The sequence below is a fragment of the Xenopus laevis genome, chromosome 9_10S (genome assembly GCF_017654675.1).
Source record: "Xenopus laevis strain J_2021 chromosome 9_10S, Xenopus_laevis_v10.1, whole genome shotgun sequence".
In the NCBI taxonomy this organism is placed as follows: Eukaryota; Metazoa; Chordata; class Amphibia; order Anura; family Pipidae; genus Xenopus; species Xenopus laevis.
This window is the reverse complement of record NC_054388.1, coordinates 26,835,590-26,856,177: the sequence shown is the minus strand read 5'-3', so window position 1 is coordinate 26,856,177 and position 20,588 is coordinate 26,835,590. Positions and strand designations below refer to the sequence as shown.

General features: G+C 42.0%; 1 protein-coding gene across 2 annotated transcripts; it reads left to right on the top strand.

Annotated features, from left to right (window-relative positions):
• Nucleotides 1-906: 906 nt before the first annotated feature.
• On the top strand, nucleotides 907-4,148 carry LOC121399096 (myb-related transcription factor, partner of profilin-like). 2 transcript variants are annotated; one of them, XM_041578933.1, is made up of 4 exons: nucleotides 907-1,301; nucleotides 2,509-2,625; nucleotides 2,711-2,770; nucleotides 3,649-4,148. In XM_041578933.1, the coding sequence occupies exons 1-4, from the start codon at nucleotides 941-943 to the stop codon at nucleotides 3,978-3,980; spliced, it is 870 nt and encodes a 289-aa protein (XP_041434867.1). In that variant the 5' UTR covers nucleotides 907-940; the 3' UTR covers nucleotides 3,981-4,148. The 2 variants fall into 2 exon arrangements, with proteins under 2 accessions (XP_041434867.1, XP_041434866.1); XM_041578932.1 differs by having other exon boundaries at nucleotides 2,711-2,776.
• The last annotated feature ends 16,440 nt before the right edge of the window (nucleotides 4,149-20,588 follow it).

Here is a 20,588-nt window from a genome sequence, read left to right as displayed (position 1 = left end):
GGCCATTTTAGGTGCATTTTCGGCCCAATTGCGCACTTGCTATTTAGACTGCACAGGTGGAGGAGGTGTCTGAGGCAGGTTGCTTTTTTTTTTGAAAATGGCTGGTAGGAGGAGGCTTGAGGAGGAGGAGGAGGAGGGGGAACGTCTCTCCAGCCCTGGGGAAGTGCCAACGGCGGCTGGATCCCACACTATGTGGGATCTTAGTCGTCACAGGAGGGGGAGAGAGGGGGGCACAGGCTGGGGAGTCACTGGGAGGGGTTCCTGGGGGGAGGAGGAGGAGGAGGAGGAGGAAGAGAGTGGGGGGTCCCGTAGGGGAGGGGAAGAGAGTAGGTCAGGTGGGGGGTCCCGTAGTGGGGGTGAGAGTAGGGCAGGGGGGTCCCGTAGAGGGAGGGAGGAGCGTAGGGCAGGGGGGTCCCGTAGAGGGGAGGAGAGTAGGGCAGGGGGGTCCCGTAGTGGGGGTGAGAGTAGGGCAGGGGGGTCCCGTAGAGGGGAGGAGAGTAGGGCAGGGGGGTCCCGTAGAGGGAGGGAGGAGCGTAGGGCAGGGGGGTCCCGTAGAGGGGAGGAGAGTAGGGCAGGGGGGTCCTGTAGAGGGAGGGAGGAGCGTAGGGCAGGGGGGTCCCGTAGAGGGGAGGAGAGTAGGGCAGGGGGGTCCCGTAGAGGGAGGGAGGAGAGTAGGGCAGGGGGGCAGGAGCATAGTGTAGGGAGGGTGTCCCCCAGCCAACGCAGGGAGTCCCCCAGGGCACGCTGCGTGTCTCGCCCGCCATCTGGGGCACGCAGCGTGTCACGCACCCCACCCAGGGCTCGGAGAGGCTCCCCCAGGAGGAGGACACAGAGGCTGCCCAGCAGCGAGGAGGAGATGGAGGCACGACCAACTGCCTCAGAGAGGAGACAGGAGGAGGAGGGTGATGATAACGGAGGAGAGGAGGGCCCCACCAACAAAATGGCCCGAAGGTTTACCAGTGATGAGAATGGAGCACTGGTGGATGAGGTGTTAGCGCGATGGGATGTGCTGTTTGGGAGTCGGTCCCATCGTATCAGTGCTGCCAGACGTCAACACCACTGGCAGCAGGTAACGGACAAGGTGAACACTGTGGGCGCTTTACACAGGGATCGCCCCACAGTGTACAAGCGCTTCAGTGACCTGAAGCGTTGGCTAAGGGCAAAGCTGGTTACCAGGAGAGCTAAAGCCCAGAAGACCGGCGGAGGGCGAGTCCCTCCACTCAGACTGAAGCCCTACGAGCGCCGGCTTCTGGACATTTTGAGCAAAGAGGGCAGTGAAGGAGTGGACACAGACTGGAGAAGTAAGTTGAATTTTATAGAAACAAACATCTGACTCCTTTTTTCCACATTCACATCATTTAGATAAATGTCTAATTTCCCCTTTAGTATTTCACTTCTTTGCTAAAATATTGCTCCTGTTTTGCATTAGAGGAGTTTCTTGTGCTTTTCTTTACAACTTTGCTGTTTGTTCATTACTAGTTATTAAGTGCAGCTGTAACATAGACAAAATGGCAGCCATTTCTTTATTAACCATTTCCCCACTATAGTACAAATGTTTAGAAACTGCATTAAAGGGGTGGTTCACCTTTAAGTTAACTTTTAAGTATGTTCTAGAATGGCCAAGTCTAAGCAACTTTTCAGTTGTCCTTCATTATTTATTTTTAAAATTAAAGGACTCTTTCCAGCTTTAAAATGTGGGTCTAGAAATGCTCTGTAAGACTACACATGTGATGTTATTGTGAGTTTTTATTACTCATATTACTAATTAGACCATCCACTAATTATATTCCAGTCTCTTCTTCAGATGAATGCATGGTTGCTATGCTAATTTGGACCCTAGCAACCAGATTGCTGAGACTGCAAAGTTTAGATCTGCTGATTAAAAACCTAAATAACTTTAAAATCACAAGTATTGTCATATATTACATTCTCTTCTGCTCGCACCATTGCAAATGTATTTAAAGGAACAGTAACACCAAAAAATATAAGTGTTTTAAAGTAATGAAAATGTCATGTACTGTTGCCCTGCACGGGTAATACTGGTGTGTTTGCTTCAGAAACACTACTATAGTTCATATAAACAAGCTGCTGTGGAACAGGAATTGAAAAAAGTCTATATGGCACAGGTTAAATAGTGGATAATAGATAACTCCATTATGTTCTACAGAGTTTATCTGCTGTATAACCTGAGCCTTTTCTCATTTGAATGGCTGCCCCCATTGCTACACAGCAGCTTATTTATATAAACAATAGTAGTGTTTCTGAAGCAAACACAGCAGTTTTACCAGTGCAGGGCAACACTATTTTCATTACTTTAAAACACTTATTTTTTGATGTTACTGTTCCTTTAAGTTTTAACCATTCCATCTCACTTGCTGTACCATTCCATTGGAGTTAGTATTTGGAATGAGAAATAAAATAGATTTGTAGCATGTGGGAGGTCTCTTGCAATTCCATATGATTTTGTTTTTTTAATACTTTTTTTGTTTTCTTTATTCACAATTGCAGTACCGCCGCAAACATCGCGGCCTGACTCGGGCAGTGACCAGGACCAGGACGACGCCGCTCAGCAACCCCAGGAAGAGGGTGAGGCTGAAGATCGTGATAGAGCCCCGGAAGCTCAAGGTACAGACATGTTCAATGTTGTGGCCAATGTAGTTGCTTCCTCGACTTGTTTACAGCATTACTAATGTCCTATCTCACATTACAGAACACCGAGCTGAAAGCCGCGCCCAGTCACCAGCTGTGATACCTGTGGTGCCCCCCAGACGTAAGAGTAATTTTATAACTAATAACCCCTTACTTTATTTGTCTGTGTGTCACCAAAGATGCCATGTATTGGTTAAGCTGAGCTCAGGAGAGGTGGTTAGGAGAATAAAATAGGATCAGACAGCTAGAGCAGAGTTTCTATGGGAACCAGTAATGATGTCTGCTCAGTGGCTGTTAGACTGGAGGGTGTGTTTAGTAATCTGAGCTGAGAAGAACTGAGCATGCTCATTAGCCAACAGCCAAAGGGAATTCCTGAGGGAGGGCCAGAGTGAGTTAGAAGAGGAGACGGAATTCTAAGTGATTAAGGGGATACTGCAGACTTTACTGTTAACCTTTTAAAAACCAGTGGCAGGTATCTGAAGCTCCTCCTCACTGGGAGGGAGGGTTTACATGTCCTTTCAAACTTTTTTTTTGTCAAAAAAAAAAAAAAAACTTGTTTTCCAAGCTACAGACTGGTGTGAAATTTTCACTCTAATGTTTTGTTTATGCCAGCCCGCCCAAAAGAAAACACCACCTCCAATCTAAATGTGGCCAAACACGGGCCAATAAAAGCTGCCGACAGACCGACAGCTTACTGGCCCGTGTATGGGGGGCCCCCGACGGGCTTCCCCGATCGAGATCTGGCCATAAGTCGGCCAGATCTCGATTGGATGGGACTAAAATCCCGTCGGATCACGAAGGCATCTGTTCGTTGATGCGGTCCTGCGATCCGACCGCCCGTTCCTATTCGTTATGATCCGATCGTTGGTCCCTAGGGCCCACAATCGGATCAGTGCGATATTGCCCACCTCAAGGTGGGCATATCGGAGAGAGATCCGCTCGTTTGTTGTGGGTTATGCACATTCCAATATATATACTTAGATTTGATTTTTCTTGTAGGTCGTGCTGCTGCCACTGCTGCTGCTGCAGCAATTGGGGGACCACCACAGGAGGAAGGACGGCGACTGGGTGAGCAACCTGCGGCACAACCGGGGCTCGTTGACGCCATGATGGCTGCCATGCAGCCTATGCTCCACCAGCCGCGCCGCCAGGAACTCTGGATGAGGCGGTGGATGGCCCTAATCCATAGGGATATTCAGGAGACCCAGGTGACCATCCATCGTGGAATCCAGGACCTGGTGGCAGCTATGGCAGCCCAGCCTCATCAACCAGGGGGCTCTGCTGAGGATGAAGTCCCTGGTCCACCTGCTGCTCCCCCTCCACCCCCTTAAGCTCCTCAACATCGGAGGGAAAGGGGGCATAGAAGGGGAGACGGTCCTGTCCGAGGGGACAAACGTCCCTAGCTCCAGTCTGTGTCATTTTCCATCTGACACTGGCCTCTTTGCCTGTTTTTCTCCTGGTAACAAACTTTGCCCTATTGACGCTTCAGGTATCACTTTGTCCGTTACCCAGCAATGGGATTGACTCCCAAACAACACATCCCATTGTTTACACTGCTCCATTCTCATCACTGAGGGGTGCCATTTTAACATCTATTGGCACCCTTTCCAATAACACCTGGAAAAGCACTTCAAAACATCTAAGTGCATTTGCTCTAACATATGTATATATGTATGGTGTTATCAGCACCAAGGAGTGCCATATCTAACACCCATTGGCGCCCTTTCCAATAACATCTGGAAAAGCACTTACAAACATCGAAGTGCATTTGCTCTAACATATTTCTATGGTGATGCTGCAGTGTTGCCGAACACATTCACTTGGCCAAAAAATGTTACATGTAAGGGTCAATGAATTGTATTGCAAGCATATGACTACACTTTTTTATGGTGTATTTATCACTAGTGCAGTGTTGCTTCAAAGGTTCCATATGCTAATCAAGCTCTGTATTTATGTGGTTTACATGTTATGTGCATTCATGTAACAATGGCCTATATTCTGCAACTGTCAAAGTGAAAACAGTGTACCTTGTGCTTTGCACTATGAAGTTATGTTGGCTACCTCTAGCCTACTTTGGCTACCCAGCACTCATAATAGGTGCTAACGCCTACCTCCTCCTCCTCCTCCACCTGTGCTCATTAAATAGCAAGTCCAAGGTGTATGATATGCCTTAAAGGCACAAAGCATTGTTACTTTGCACGAGAAGTTATGTTGGCTACCTCTGGCCTACTTTGGCTACCCAGCACTCATAATAGGTGCTAACGCCTACCTCCTCCTCCTCCTCCACCTGTGCTCATTAAATAGCAAGTCCAAGGTGTATGATATGCCTTAAAGGCACAAAGCATTGTTACTTTGCACGAGAAGTTATGTTGGCTACCTCTGGCCTACTTTGGCTACCCAGCACTCATAATAGGTGCTAACGCCTACCTCCTCCTCCTCCTCCACCTGTGCTCATTAAATAGCAAGTCCAAGGTGTATGATATGCCTTAAAGGCACAAAGCATTGTTACTTTGCACGAGAAGTTATGTTGGCTACCTCTGGCCTACTTTGGCTACTCAGCACTCATAATAGGTGCTAACGCCTACCTCCTCCTCCTCCTCCACCTGTGCTCATTAAATAGCAAGTCCAAGGTGTATGATATGCCTTAAAGGCACAAAGCATTGTTACTTTGCACGAGAAGTTATGTTGGCTACCTCTGGCCTACTTTGGCTACCCAGCACTCATAATAGGTGCTAACGCCTACCTCCTCCTCCTCCTCCACCTGTGCTCATTAAATAGCAAGTCCAAGGTGTATGATATGCCTTAAAGGCACAAAGCATTGTTACTTTGCACGAGAAGTTATGTTGGCTACCTCTGGCCTACTTTGGCTACCAAGCACTCATAATAGGTGCTAACGCCTACCTCCTCCTCCTCCTCCACCTGTGCTCATTAAATAGCAAGTCCAAGGTGTATGATATGCCTTAAAGGCACAAAGCCTTGGTTGTTACTTTGCACTATCAAGCATTGTTGGGTGTCCAACACTCTATCTGGCCAGCACTAATCTCATATTGTTGATACTTTTAAACTGGCCAAATTGTCATATAGTGACAAGTGTCATTTGTAGATCATATTGATTGTTATATTATTGTTTTGGACACAAGCTTATCAAGGGCCAAATTTTTGGATACTGTTTAATGTAAAGTTGGCCATGATGAATCCTGGGGTGCATTAGCAATGTCATGCAACAAATGATTTGTAAAATGTTTGTAAAGCTTTTGCCCTTTAGTGGTCTATAGGGGCTGCTATATTTTGAAATATATGTTGAGACCAAATTCCTCCTGTGGCTTCCAGCTAAAGTACATATTTAATGGTTTAAAATAAATATTGTGTGTTCCAAAAACAAACAAACTTTATACAGATATAGATTGTCTTTTTATTGTTGTTCAACTGTTTTGGATTTTGACAAAGATTGTGTCAGTAAAGCCACTAAAACATTACTGGGTGTGTTTGTTTTTCTTTTTTGCCAAGGCGCTTGTCCAAAATAGTAACATGGGTAATGTCATTTCAAACAAGAAAACAGAAGAAGCCATACGTGTAGATCAAACAAGAAAAATTCATTAACACAAATCAAAATAAATTTAAGTAGCCACACAAAAGCCGGTCATTGCTAAACAAACACTGCCACTTACCGATATGTTTTCTAAAGGTGACTCCACCCAGGTTCAAATGAGCATTGGTCGCACAATAAAAGAGTTAATCCCCCCCCCAAATGCAAATAATTGTGTGTGTGCAGATCCATTAAGAAATCATCCCCTTAACACATCACACCTGTAAACTGAATCAGGTGGCAAGAATTAAAAGCCCTAACAAAGTGTGCTGATTGAACTAAACTACAGGTCCCAAGATGCATAGTGCATCTATTGTAGCCAGACTGCAAAAGGGAAACAATTCTTGAAAATACATACATATCACCTTTAAAATAATATTTGAAGTGTCTTTGTATGAAATTGAAAATAGAACTTACCCACAAGCCTGCCGTCCGGCATTTCTCCTCGGGTGAAGAGGCCATGGAGAGCTGACTGACGCAGGATAGTGGCATCAAGGACACTTCCAGGAAAGCCAGATCTCACACTCATGATGCGCATGTTGGAATCACACACCACCTGCACATTGATGGAATGGGAGCGCTTACGATTTCGGTAGCGCTCCTGGTGATGGCGAGGTGGTGTGAGCGCAACATGAGTGCAATCAATGGCTCCTAGGCAATTTGGAAATTGGCCAATTAGGAAAAAATCCTGTTTCAGTCTTATCCACTCTGCCTGAGTTGAGGGGAAGGAAATGAGCCTTCGCGAGTGCTGCAGTAGTGCCCTGAGCACTTGTGTTAGTCTCCTGCTAAAGGTGGACTGGCTCATGCCAATGAGGCATGAAGAAACCTGCTGGAAACTGCCAGTGCCCGGGAAATGCAAAACTGCAAGCAGCTTGTACATCCCAGGCACTGCCTGAGACCGTGCCGTCACAGGTTCAATGGCCTCACTGATGAGACCATAAACCTGCACTATGGCACGACTCAGACGGAACATCCTCACAACCTCATCATCAGACAGCTCGTCCAAACAAAGTACAGATCTCCTGAAGTGACGATGCTGCCTGATCCTAGCAGGGACAAGGTGTTCCTGCTCCTCAGCCTGCTCTTGGGCCTCAAAAATGGCAGCTGGCAAAATGTCCATTCTGAAAAAAATCTAAGCTAAATGGCATCTGGTGGGGGTTTTTATAAGTAAGCCAGTGTTTCCCAGCATTCCATGCAGCTTTAAAACATTTAACCATTTAGTGAAGCGTAAGGATAGATAGGGCCAATTAATATTTGAAGTGATATTTAAAAAAAATAGAACTAAAAAATAATGTTTTAAGCCATTGATACTTGAAAATCTTAGGTTAGATTCTGATAGATGCAAAAACAAACATGTTTCTGGTGTCAGTATTTATTTTAATGTAATTCACCAAACCTCTAGTGCAGCCAGAACTAAAAAAACAGTTTATAAAGTGATCCCTAGGTGTCACTATACACCCACAACAGTGGAGAGCAGCAGCAAAGAAAATAGAAGGAAATCGAATAGTCAAACGATTTTTTACTTCGACCATTCGATTATTTTTCCTCGACTATTTGATCATCTTCGAATGTCGAAGTACAAAATCAACTTCGGTAGGTCAAAGATGGGGTACAAATAAAACTTCGGGTGAAGATTTGATAAATAAGGTATCCTTCGAGTCTAGTCGCATAGTCGAATAGGCGAACTAATACATCCTTCGATAGTCGAATAGGCGAACTAATACATCCTTCGATAATCGTACTTGTTCACTTCGATTATCGAATTTGACTATTCACCTGATCGGAGGATTGCTCGACCGTTCGAATCGATGGTCGAATTCGAAGTAAAAAAACAGTCGAGGCTTAGTGAATCGGCCCCTATGTGTGCCAAGAGAAACTCAGGTTTAATGTAACCAGTGTCCTTGATATTATTGAACAACTTGGCTAAGTGGGGTATCAAAACCTGCTTATAATATAAGTTGGAGTATCCATCTTCCCCCGGGGATTTAGCAGTTTAAAGGCCTAGAATGGTTTGCTCAATTTCCTCTTGGGTAATATCTTTATTCAGGGATTCCAATTGTAGGGGAGTGGGACGTGGAAGTTGGATGTCTTTGAGATATTGGCGGATCGTCTCTTGCGTGGGTTGGGATTCTGAGGGGTCGTTTTGCAAATGATATAATTTAGAATTATAGGATGCAAATTGGTCAGCTATATTCTTAGGGTCTGTTAATTTGGCCTGGGGGGTCGAAATAGAAGCTATCCGTGCCTTAGCTTGTCTATGCTTTAATTGGAGACTAGAAGTTTATTGGCCTTATTGCCTGTAGTGTAGTAGTACCGTTTCAGTAATTTCAATCTATGTTGTCTTTTGGCAAATGAAAGATCATTAAGCTTAGTTCTGGTCTCAGATAGCTGTTGTTGGATTTCAGGGATAGGTTGAGTCAGAAATTGATGTTCCAATTGCCGAAGCTGCTGCTCTAAATGGAGTTGCTGATTAGTTCCCTGGGATTTATAAGTTTTGGCTAACAAGATTATTTCACCCCGATAACCGCTTTATGTGCCAGCCATAGGTTTTGGGGGTTTCTCAGTATTATTTTAACCTGTTATGGCATGATCTACCTGGTAAAACAGGTGTATTTGCTTCAGAAACATTGCTATAGTTTATATAAGCAAGCTGCTGTGTAGCTGCTATGCGGGGGCAGCCATTCAAGCTGGGGAAAAGGAGAAAAGGCGCAGGATACACAGAAGAAAGCAGATAATCGCTGTAGAACATAATTGTGTTATCTGTTATCCACTTTTTAACCTGTGCCATATAGCTTTTTTTCAATGCCCTCTATTGCTACAAAACAGCTTCTTTATATGAACTATAGTAGTGTTACTGGAACACATCAGTTTTACCAGTACAGTGCAACATTACATGATAATTTATTTACTTTACAACACTTTAATTTTTTTGGTGTTACTGTTCCTTTAATACTTCATTAACACTCCACCATTGCAGTTCTAATGATGATACAATAAAACAGTTGTTCAACATGTTAAAAAGTGCATTCATTTATTCTGCAGTACTACATTAATTCTGCAATCGTAATTGTAATTTTAAAACATGTTGGAAAGACCGAAGCACAACTCTCTACCTCTTCAATAATATGGAGGAATGCTGCTAATATAAGAAAGTGAGCCCCAAAGTCTTAACCTGGAAGGGATATTGTCATGGGAAAAAAAAGCATCAGTTAATAGTGCTGCTCCAGCAGAATTCTACACTGAAATCTGTTTTTTAAAAGAGCAAACAGATTTTTTTATTATTTAATTTTGAAATCTGACATGGGGCTAGACATATTGTCAGTTTTTCAGCTCCCCTAGTCATGTGACTTGTGCTCTGATAAATTTCAGTCACTCTTTACTGCTGTACTGCAAGTTGAAGTGATATCACCCCCAGCAGCCTAACAATAAAACAATGGGAAGTTAAACAGATAACAGCTCCCTTACACAAGATAACAGCTGCCTGGTACAATCTAACACTTACTAGTAAAATCCAGGTTCCAGTGCAACATATTCAGTTACATTTAGGGGCAGATTTATCAAGGGTTGAATTTTGAGTTCATGGGAATTATTTAAAACTCCCATAAATTCCCATAAACTCCCATGAACTCAAAATTTGCCCAATTGCAATTTATTAGTTTAATTTTACAAATTGGGTCAATAGGATCGACCCGCAAATTTGAATTGAATTTGATTCTAATTTGATTAGAATTTTTAAAATGAAGGCTGCAAACAACTCTAAATTGATCCCAGGACGTCTTACATAGGCCAAAAGAGCAATTTGAGAGGTTTAAGGTGGCAAATAGTCAAAATCAATTTTTTAACGGTACAGAGTATAATAAATTTCAAAAATCTAATTCGAATGTAAAAAAAAAAAAACTCAAATCAAATTTTAACAGTTCCCTAGTCGAATTTTGACAGTTGTGGCCATAAAAAAAAACTATAATTTGCCAAGGGAATTTTACCTCATTGGGTGCAACTCAAAGAGTTATTACATCTACCTGCATCAGAACTCTTCCGCTACCAACAGTTGGCGAGTTTTATTCGCCCTAAGCTCCCACAGCCCTTGGGCACTTCTATTTATACAACATTTGAATCCCTGTGTTGTCAAGCAGCTCCGGTCAGACATAACATCTCATCTATTTACCGGATACTTCTGACAGGTACTGATGAGCGACTGCCTCCACAACCGCATCTTGCTAAATGGGGCCACGACCTTAACCATCCGTTCTCTGAGCAGGAACAAGAAGAGATGATTCTCAAATCCTGTATTGGTCCTAGGAGTTGCCGCATCTTGGAAAGCAATTACAAGATCCTGACGAGATGGTACAATACCCCTACTAAATTGAATAAAATCTTCCCGGGGGTCTCGGACATTTGCTGGCGGTGTGGACTTGGTCGGGGCACATTGCTCCATATTTTATGGGACTGTACAGAAATTCAGAAATATTGGACGCTGCTTCTGTCTGTATGCAAGGATCAGCTACATCTAGAGATCGATATGACGGCGGCAGCAGTATTGCTACACCACAATGACATTTCAACATCCCTTTACAATAAATCCTTGGTTCAATATGCATTGAATGCTGCAAAAATTCTGATTCCACGTAAATGGAAATCCACTTTGGTGCCTACTATCTCTGAATGGTGGACGGAAATGGAGGAGATTCGAAAGTTTGAAGAGATCCATGCAGTAACCCAAACAGCTATTCGGAAACACTGGGCCACTTGGCTGCCGTGGACTCACTATTTGGAAGGGGCTAGACCCGGTCGCCTAGTTGGCTGCTCTCTGCCAGACCATGACGAGGCCACCTCTTAGTTCAATTCATGTCTGCTATTATTTGCATTTGTTTGCCTTATTTGGTGCTTAGTTTTGCCTAAACTGTATTTATATTGTCACACTGCTTCCTTTCTATTGTGATTCATTGCTTTTTCAGAGTGTATTAGTAAGCCTGGACTGTTCTCCCCCCTTTCTCCCCTTTTCTTACCCCCCTTTATATGTTCTCTGATCAGATTCCACTATACTAGGATTGTATACTTCTGGCAGCGTACTGAAGATAGATCTGTTTGTTTTATGAAAAGATACATTGCTTAGCCTACTTTTAGGATTTTTTGTTTTTATGCAAGTCTTGATAACTTTAGTAGCAACGAAAGTAATGTGTTTTTGAAATGTTGACTTTTTGGCTATGTCTTTAATGGCTATGTGCAATTGCTGTAATGTTTCTTTTTTGCTTGACAAAAAATAAAGATTTTAAAAAAAAAACAAAAAAACTATAATTTGACATTCAAAATTCAAATTCTAAAATTCAAATTTTCACTTCGACCCTTGATAAATCTGCCCCTAAGTAAAAGAAACAACAGCCTGACAGAAAGCAGTTTCATCCTAAAGTATTCTGAAAGCACATGCCCAGGCAAAATGACCTGAGATGGCTGCCTAAACACTAATATTACAACTAAATCCTGACAGAAACCCTTTTAGGCTATAACACATGTACTGTATGTGTTATACTGAATTTTCAGAAATGTATAATAAGGCAAATGTATAATTATTTGCTTTGTTTTACCTTCTTTTGCAGTTTTACTTTTGTCTGCTGTGAGGTCTAAATTTGTAAGGGATAGTAAACAATTTATATGGAGAGGAATGTTTGAGTTCTTCAGGTGAGGACTGATATTGTGTAGAAAAGGCATGGTGACTGAAGGTTAGGAACAAGAATAGGCTCAAGAATGGAACAAGAACAGGAACAAGACTAGGTGCAGGGACAGAGGTGAGAACAAGACCAGTAACAAGAGCCAAAGCAAGGAACAGGGAGACAGAGAAGTGCTATAGTACTCAAGTGCATTGGCCAATGCTCAGGCACAGGAATTGAGGAGGATTTGTCTTAAATTAGAAAGGGTCAGTCCAGATTGGCTGTCCTTATCCAACCAATAAGGTTGTTGGGACCATATAAGAGGCCAGATTATATCTAACAAGCACACTTACTAGTTGCTGCTCACAGGCCTAGGGTACAGAGCCAAAAGTCCAGAGGTCTCTAGCTGAAATCCCAACAGAGCCTGCAACATTTCTTCATTCTCCGTTTACTTGTAACATTTTAATCCTCATACAAGAACCCAATCGTGTATACAATGGCTTAGTATTTGTGGAGGCTAGTGATGGGCGAATTTGTGCCGTTTCGCTTCGCCGAAAAATTCGCGAATTTCGCGCGAAATTCACGAAACGGCGAAAAGTTCGCGAAACGGCACCGGCGTCTCGTTTTTGACGCCGGTGCCTGTTCTTGACGCCGGCGGCCGCTTTTGGCGCCGGCGTCCATTTTTTCGGAAAATTTTTTTTTGATGCCGGCGAATAAATTCGCCCATCACTAGTGGAGGCCAACATGTTCTGTAAAAACCCAGACAGTAACAATGTGCTACAAACCTTCAACTTCTGGAAAAAGAAGAGAAAATCTTCCATGACCATAACGATACCTCATAAACAGAAGCTAATAGCCAACCCCATCTTTCCATAAAATGGAACATATAGTAGATGCCCCCTAGTCCTCCCTGTGGATTAATTGTATGTTTGTAAATTTGGCCCTTGTGTGGTTCTAGCTTCCATACCTTTAATGTCTGCAGAGCCACCCCCAAAGTATGATTCATAAGGACTCACAAAATAGCATCTGGTGGTGATAGGAGACCAACTTTACACTATATATGGAATATAATGCACCAGAGATGAGACAGCTAGAGAGAAAGCAGCTGTTGCTATACAAATACAATATTGGAATTTAATTAAATACATCCAGTTAAGATCATAGTAAAAATACTACTAATACAGTTCCTCATCTACTATTGCAAATGCAACTGATGTGGGCAAACATGAGTTTGTCATACATAATGAGGGTGCACCCAATTTCCAACCAATGCACCAGTTACACCTATTAATACAAGCAATATAAGGCGCAAGGGTTCTTAAGTCCTGCTACTGAACTACTAAAAAGTTAAAGAATTTAATTTACAGACAGGGAAATGAAAAGTAGAGGTACCGAATAGTTCAACTACACTAAGGGGCATATTTATCAAGGGTCGAATTACGAATTGAAATAACTTTGAAATTCAAAAAGACCAACCGAAAATTAAGTCAAAGGGTTTTTTTTTGGTCGAATAGGTCCTTTTTCGATCTAATAGGTCCGTATTCACCTGAATTCGAATCGTACAAATTCGAAGGAATAGAGCATTCCATCGAATTAGATCCGTAGTTTTTCCCAAAAAACTTAGATTTTTCAAAGTCCACCAATTGACTCCAAATAGGTTCTAGGAGGTCCCCCATAGGCTAAAACAGCAATTCGGCAGGTTTTAGATGGAGAATGGTCGACAGTACATGATACATTTCGATATTCGAATTTTCAAATTTGAATCAAATTTGAATCAATTTTGGACTATTCCCTAGTCGAAGTACACAAAAAATAACCTCGACCTTTGAAATATCTGCCCCTAAAAATGCTGCTTGAATTTTTAACCACAGATGCTTAAATGCATCTCTCAATGTTTGCAATTAATATTGTTTGAATTACATTTATAGATGCTCTTTGCAGTGTCTAGTATTTCTCTTTGTTACTAAACACAATTTTCTTTTCCCTTTTAAATACTGACTGTTTTCAGTCCCCAAACAAACTTTTGGCTGCTGATGACCAACAGGCATCCTATAATTTCTATTTCCAGTGAGAAAGGATGAGATCAATACATTACAACCCAGTGGTGTAAATAGACAATGCCTGGCTTGGGTCCAGAGTGCGCATCCGTGTTCGCCTGTACTTAATGTGTGCTGACATTCGCAGCAAAAATCTCCCCTTGCCCTGCAACCTGGGATACAACGTATTGTGGCTCCACCAAGCACCCCCACACCACTAGTGATGGGCGAATTTGCGCAATTCGCGAAACGGCGCCTCGTTTTTGACGCCGGCGCCCGTTTTTCCGACGCCGGCGCCCGTTTTTGACGCCGGCGCCCGTTTTTCCGACGCCGGCGCCGGTTTTTTTACGCCGGCGTCCGTTTTTCGAAAAAAAAATTTTGACGCCGGCGAATTTTTTCAGCGAATTTTCGCGGGAGTTTCGCGAATTTATTCGCTGGCGGCGAATCGCGCAAATTCGCCGCGAATTCGCGCCTCGCGAATAAATTCGCCCATCACTGCACACCACCAGTAGTTCCGCCACTGTTACAACCTGCTATAACGCCACCTAGCAGTTCCTATGGGAAGAGAGGGGAAATTCTCAGAACAGATTCAGAATAGTGATTAGTGATTCTGCCCCACTTGCATTTGCTTAAAATTTTTTGAAACTGATGGGATGGGAATGGGACATCATATTATCTACAAAAACCCCTAGACCCTTCTATTTATCAAAGTCCAAATTTATCGGTGTATTTAAATAAAAAAAGTTCAACCAAAATAGAATCCATGATTGAACCTTATTTATTATTTAAAATATCTAACATTTTATCATATAGAGGACAAATACGAAAGAATCAAGCAAAAATCTGAAAAAGTCATAAATAGACTGATTTTTGGGCTAATTCCAGACCACAGAACCTTTCAAATAGGGTAGGGACCTCTCCCATTGACTTATATACAGTACAACCTTTATGCAGCCTAGGGGTTCCTAAAAATTCAAGGTTTTTTTTCCACTAAAAATTCAGATTTTATAGTAAAAAAAAACTTTTTCGAGTTTTTGGCATTCAGACTTTGACTTAGACTTTTTGCATTTATATTTTTTTTGCCAAAGTGCATAACCTTTCATTTATCAACATTGAACCTCATTTTACAGTTTGCTGCCCAGTTTTCCAATTCAGTCCAAATCACTCTGCAAAATGGCAGCATCTGCACAATTTAGTATCATCAGCAAAAGTAGAAACACTACTTTCAATGCCCACCTCCAAGTCATTAATAAACAAGTTTAAAAGCAATAGACCAAGTACAGAGCCCTGTGGTACTCCACTAACAATACTAGTCCAATTAGAATTTTTTCCTTTTACCACCACTCTTTGTAATCTGTTTTAGCCAGTTCTATATCCAAGTACAAAACCTGTGTGTTTCAACTAAAAAAAGGGAACAGTCACCAAGAAAATTAAGGTAAATATTTGTATTGTAACAACATCATCAGAGATGACCTTCCAGTAATTTGGAGCTTTCTGGAAAATGGGTTTTTGGATAATCAATCTCATACCTGTACCAGCAAGGACAATGTTAGTGAGTGTCAGGAGTAGTTACACAATCAAAGCCACATCAAAGTTGGCGCTGGCCCATTTGATTATTGGCAAAATAGTGTGCATCTGGGCAGAATACCTGAAGCTCTACCTTCATTTCTGCCATTACCCTTAGACAAATGATAACTGTTTAAGTTTAATAAAATAATTTTGTAAGGACTGTGCTCCTTTTTGTCAAACATCAGTGCTGTCATCAACCAGAGGACTATCAAGGGTTTGAGCTTGTATTGTTGCTGCATTTTGCTGCTTGTATCATTATACTCACTACAGCCCTTGGTGCATTTATGTTATTCACTGTACCAGTGCAGGTGTCTCATGGGAAAATTAGCTAGGTTGTCCAGGCCTCTCCAGTGCCTGTTACCTTTTTCTGACTGACTATTTCTGCTACTACCAATACAGACTTCTGATTACTGTTTCTGATTTAGTGCTGCCTGTCCTGACCTGCTTGTACTGACTGCACATTTGCCTCACCCATTGGTACTACATAGTAACATAGTAACATAGTAAGTAAGGTTGAAAAAAAACACACGTCCATCAAGTTCCTCTGGATCAACTGCCAGTTGATCCAGAGGAAGGCAAAACACCCATCTGAAGCCTCACCAATTTGCCTCAGAGGGGGAAAAAATTCCTTCCTGACTCCAAAATGGCGGACTAGTCCCTGGATCAACTTGTACTATGAGCTATCTCACATAACCCTGTATTCCCTCACTTGCTAAAAAGCCATCCAACCCCTTCTTAAAGCTATCTAATGTATCACCCTGTACAACTGATTCAAGGAGAGAATTCCACATCTTCACAGCTCTCACTGTAAAAAACCCCTTCCGAATATTTAGGTGGAACCTCTTTTCTTCTAAGCTGGAAAGACCTACTGGTAAATAAAGCATTAGAGAGATTATTATATTATCCCCTTATATATTTATGCATAGTTATCACATCACCCCTTAAGCGCCTCATCTCCAGCATGAACATTGCCAATTTGGCCAGTCTTTCATCATAGCTAAGATTTTCCATACCTTTCACCAGCTTAGTTGCCCTTCTCTGTACCCTCTCTAATACAATAATGTCCTGTTTCAGTGATGGAGACCAAAACTGAACGGCATATTCTAGATGGGGGCCTTACAAGTGCTCTATACAGTGGAAGAATGACTCCCTCCTCCCGTGACTCTATGCTCCTTTTAATACAGCTCAATACCTTATTTGCACTTGATGCTGCTGACTGGCATTGCTTGCTACAGCCAAGTTTATCATCTACAAGGACTCCAAGATCCTTTTCCATAATGGATTTGCCTAGTGCAGTCCCATTAAGGGTATAAGTGGCTTGGATATTTTTACATCCCAGGTGCATGACTTTACATTTATCAACATTGAATCTCATTTGCCACTAAGCTGCCCAGATTTCCAGTTTGTCAAGATTGTGTTGCAAGGATACCACATCCTGGATGGAATTTATTGGGCTGGATAGTTTTGTGTCATCTGCAAACACTGATACATTACTTACAACACCCTCCCCTAAGTCATTAATGAACAAGTTAAATAAAATTGGACCTAATACCGAGCCCTGGGGGACCCCACTAAGAACCTTACTCCAAGTAGAGAATGTACCATTAACAACCACCCTCTGTACCCGATCCTGTAGCTAGTTTCCTATCCATGTGCAAACGACTTCATTAAGCCCAACAGACCTTAGTTTAGAAAGCAGTCATTTGTGGGGCACACTATCAAACGCTTTGGCAAAATCCAAATAGATCACATCTACTGCCCCCCCTCTGTCCAGCATCTTACTTACCTCATCATAAAAAGCAATCAAATTTGTCTGACATGACCTATCCTTCATAAAGCCATGCTGATTGCTGCTCATAATGCCATTCACTAGGACAAAATTTTGAATGTCATCCCTTAACAAACATTCAAATTTGCCCACCAAATGGCAATTGGAGTAGTCCCTGGATCAACTTGTACTATGACCTACCTTCCATAACCCTGTATTCCTTCACCTGCTAAAAAACCATCCAACCCCTTCTTAAAGCTATCTAATGTATCAGCCAGTACAACTGATTCCACATCTTCCAAATTCCAAACCCCTTCCGAATATTTAGGTGGAACCTCTTTTCTTCTGAACAGAATGGGTCACCTAGTGTTAGCTGGAAAGACCTACTGGTAAATAAAGCATTACAGAGGTTATTATATGATCCCCTTATATATTTATACATAGTTATCATATCACCCCTTAAACGCCGCTTCTCCAGCGTGAACATCCCCAATTTGGCAAGTCTATACCTTTTACCAGCTTAGTTGCCCTTCTCTGTACACTCTCTAATACAATAATGTCGTGTTTGAGTAATGGAGACCAAAACTGTATGGCATATTCTAGATGGGGCCCTACCAGTGCTCTATAAAGGGAAAGAATGTCCTCTTCCTGCCCTGAATCAATGCCCTTTTTAATACAGCTCAATGCCTTATTTGACCTTGATGCTGCCAACTGGCAATGCTTGCAACAATCAAGTTTATCATCTACAAGGACTCCAAGGTCCTTTTCCATAATGGATTTGCCTAAGGGTATAAGTGGCTTGGATATTTTTACATCCCAGGTGCATGACTTTACATTTCACATCAACATTGAATCTCATTTGCTACAGAAAACCAGTTTGTCAAGATCCTGTTGCAAGGATGCCACATCCTGGATGGAATTTATTGGGCTGGATAGTTTTGTGTCATCTGCAAACACTGATACATTACTTAGAATACCCTCCCCTAAGTCATTAATAAACAAGTTAATAAAAGTGGACCCAATACCGAGCCCTGAGGGACCCCTCTAAGAACTTTACTCCAAGTAGAGAATGTACCATTAAAAACCACCTTATGTACCTGATCCTGTAGTCAGTTTCCTATCCATGTGGAAACGACTCCATTAAACCTAACAGACCTTAGTTTAGAAAGCAGTTGTTTGTTGGGCACGGTATAAAATGCTTTGGCAAAATCCAAATAGATCACATCTACTGCCCCCCCCCCACTGTCCAGCATCTTACTTACCTCATCATAAAAAGCAATAAAATTTGTCTGACATGACCTATCCTTCATAAAGCCATGCTGATTGTTGCTCATAATGCCATTCACTAGGACAAAATTTTGAATGTGATCCCTTAACAAGCCTTCAAATAATTTGCCCACCACAGATGTCAAACATACTGGCCTATAATTGCCAGACTGAGATCGTAATCCCTTTTTAAATATTGGATCACATCTCAGCTTTTCTCCAATCCATAGATACCATACCAGATGAAAGCAAATCTGAGAAAATCAGAAATAGGGACTGCTCTAAAACTGAACTAAAAAACTTTTTGGGGTTAGTCTTAGCCTTTGCCGCAATGCACTCTTCATTTCCTTTCTTTGCCTCCTGGATTGCTGATTTACAACATTTATTATAGTGTTTATATTCATTAAATGTAGCTTCTGTCCCAACAGACTTGTAGTTTTTAAATGCCTTTCTCTTCTTTCCTATTAACTTATTTACTTCTATATTAAGCCACATAGGGTAATTCTTAGAGCTTCTACATTTACTCCATAAGGGAATAAATTAGTAAACAGTAATGATTTAATATCATTTTAGATGACAACCATTTCTGTTTTGTGTTTTTAGCTGAAAACTTAATGCCCCAATCAATGCTCTGAAGTGCAGCCCTCAAGACACTTAAATTATCTTTTCTGAAATTCAAGGTTTTTGTTGCCCCAGTGTATATTTGTTTTTTGCACCAGAAAGTAAATGATATAACATTATGGTCACTATTACCCAGGGGTACAATGACTTGCACACTTGCTATAAGTTCTGGGTCATTTGAGATTACTAGATCCAGAATAGATTCTGGTTGGCTCCTCAACAACCTGTGCCATAAAATTGTCATGCAATAAGTTTATAAACTTGTTCCCATTAACTGATGTGGCAGTACTGTTGCTCCAGTCAATATCTGGATAATTAAAATCCCTGATTATCAATACTTTAACCAAACTAGCAGTCTTTTCTATTTGCATCAGGAGCTTAGCCTCCTACTCCTCACTTACATTAGGGGGTCTATAGCATACCCCTACAATTAATTTGCTGGACTGTTTACAGTTGGTGAAGTACTCTACCCATACTACTTCTGCCCCATCATTTTCTAACATAACCTACTACTTTATATAAGCTTTTAAATCCTGCCTAACAAACAGACATACCCCTCCTCCATTTCTATTGCCTCTGTCCCTCCGGAAAAAAAGTATAGCCGCTGATATTAACTGCTCAGTCATGCGACTCATTCAGCCATGTTTCGGCCACACCAATGACATCATATTTTCCCTACAGTGTCAGAACCTCCAGCTCTCCCATTTTACCAGGCAGACTCCTTGCATTTGCAAACATACATTTAATGCTGGTACCATATTGAATAAATGACATGTGGTCCTCCCTACCAAATCCCAACAAAATCTCCTCCCCCATTTTTCCTTCCTTTACCCACTAACTCATCTAACCTGTCTTCCACTGAATCTTTTACTGAACCCTCCCCCCCATGCCTAGTTTAAAATCTCATCCAACCTTCTAGCCATCTTCTCCCCCAAAACTGCTGTTCCATCATCATTGTTCCTGAAAAGGTACTGGAACTATAAATTTCTGAGCAAACTGCCAATTGAGGAAGACATTCTTGAAACTCCTTTTCTTGTGATATCTGTGGATTTTTCAAAGGTGGCCAGAAAAAGATGTAATCTTCTTCCTGCTTGTAACCCCTGGGGACCCCTACTTTCAGAAGGATTTCCTGGCAGAGGAAGCTGAGGTAGTTCTTGAAATAAGCTGTTGAAATTAATGTGCCCCTTGCCAGCTATCAGACGTGAAGGATTCCTTCCTGTTCCTGAAACCGATGGACTCTGAGTTCCCAAAAGGTCTGGATTTAAATGGAAAACTTTTTTGAGTGTTTCCATTTCCTTTCCTTTGTGACAGAAACTGGCTCTTGCCTCCCAAAGCTTTGGAAATTAACTCTTCCAGTTTTTTTTCCGAAAAGAGGTTGTCCCTGGAAGGACAGAGAGCAAAGAGCCGACTTGGAGTGGAGACCGAGTGAGCTAATCGAGTAGTATCGA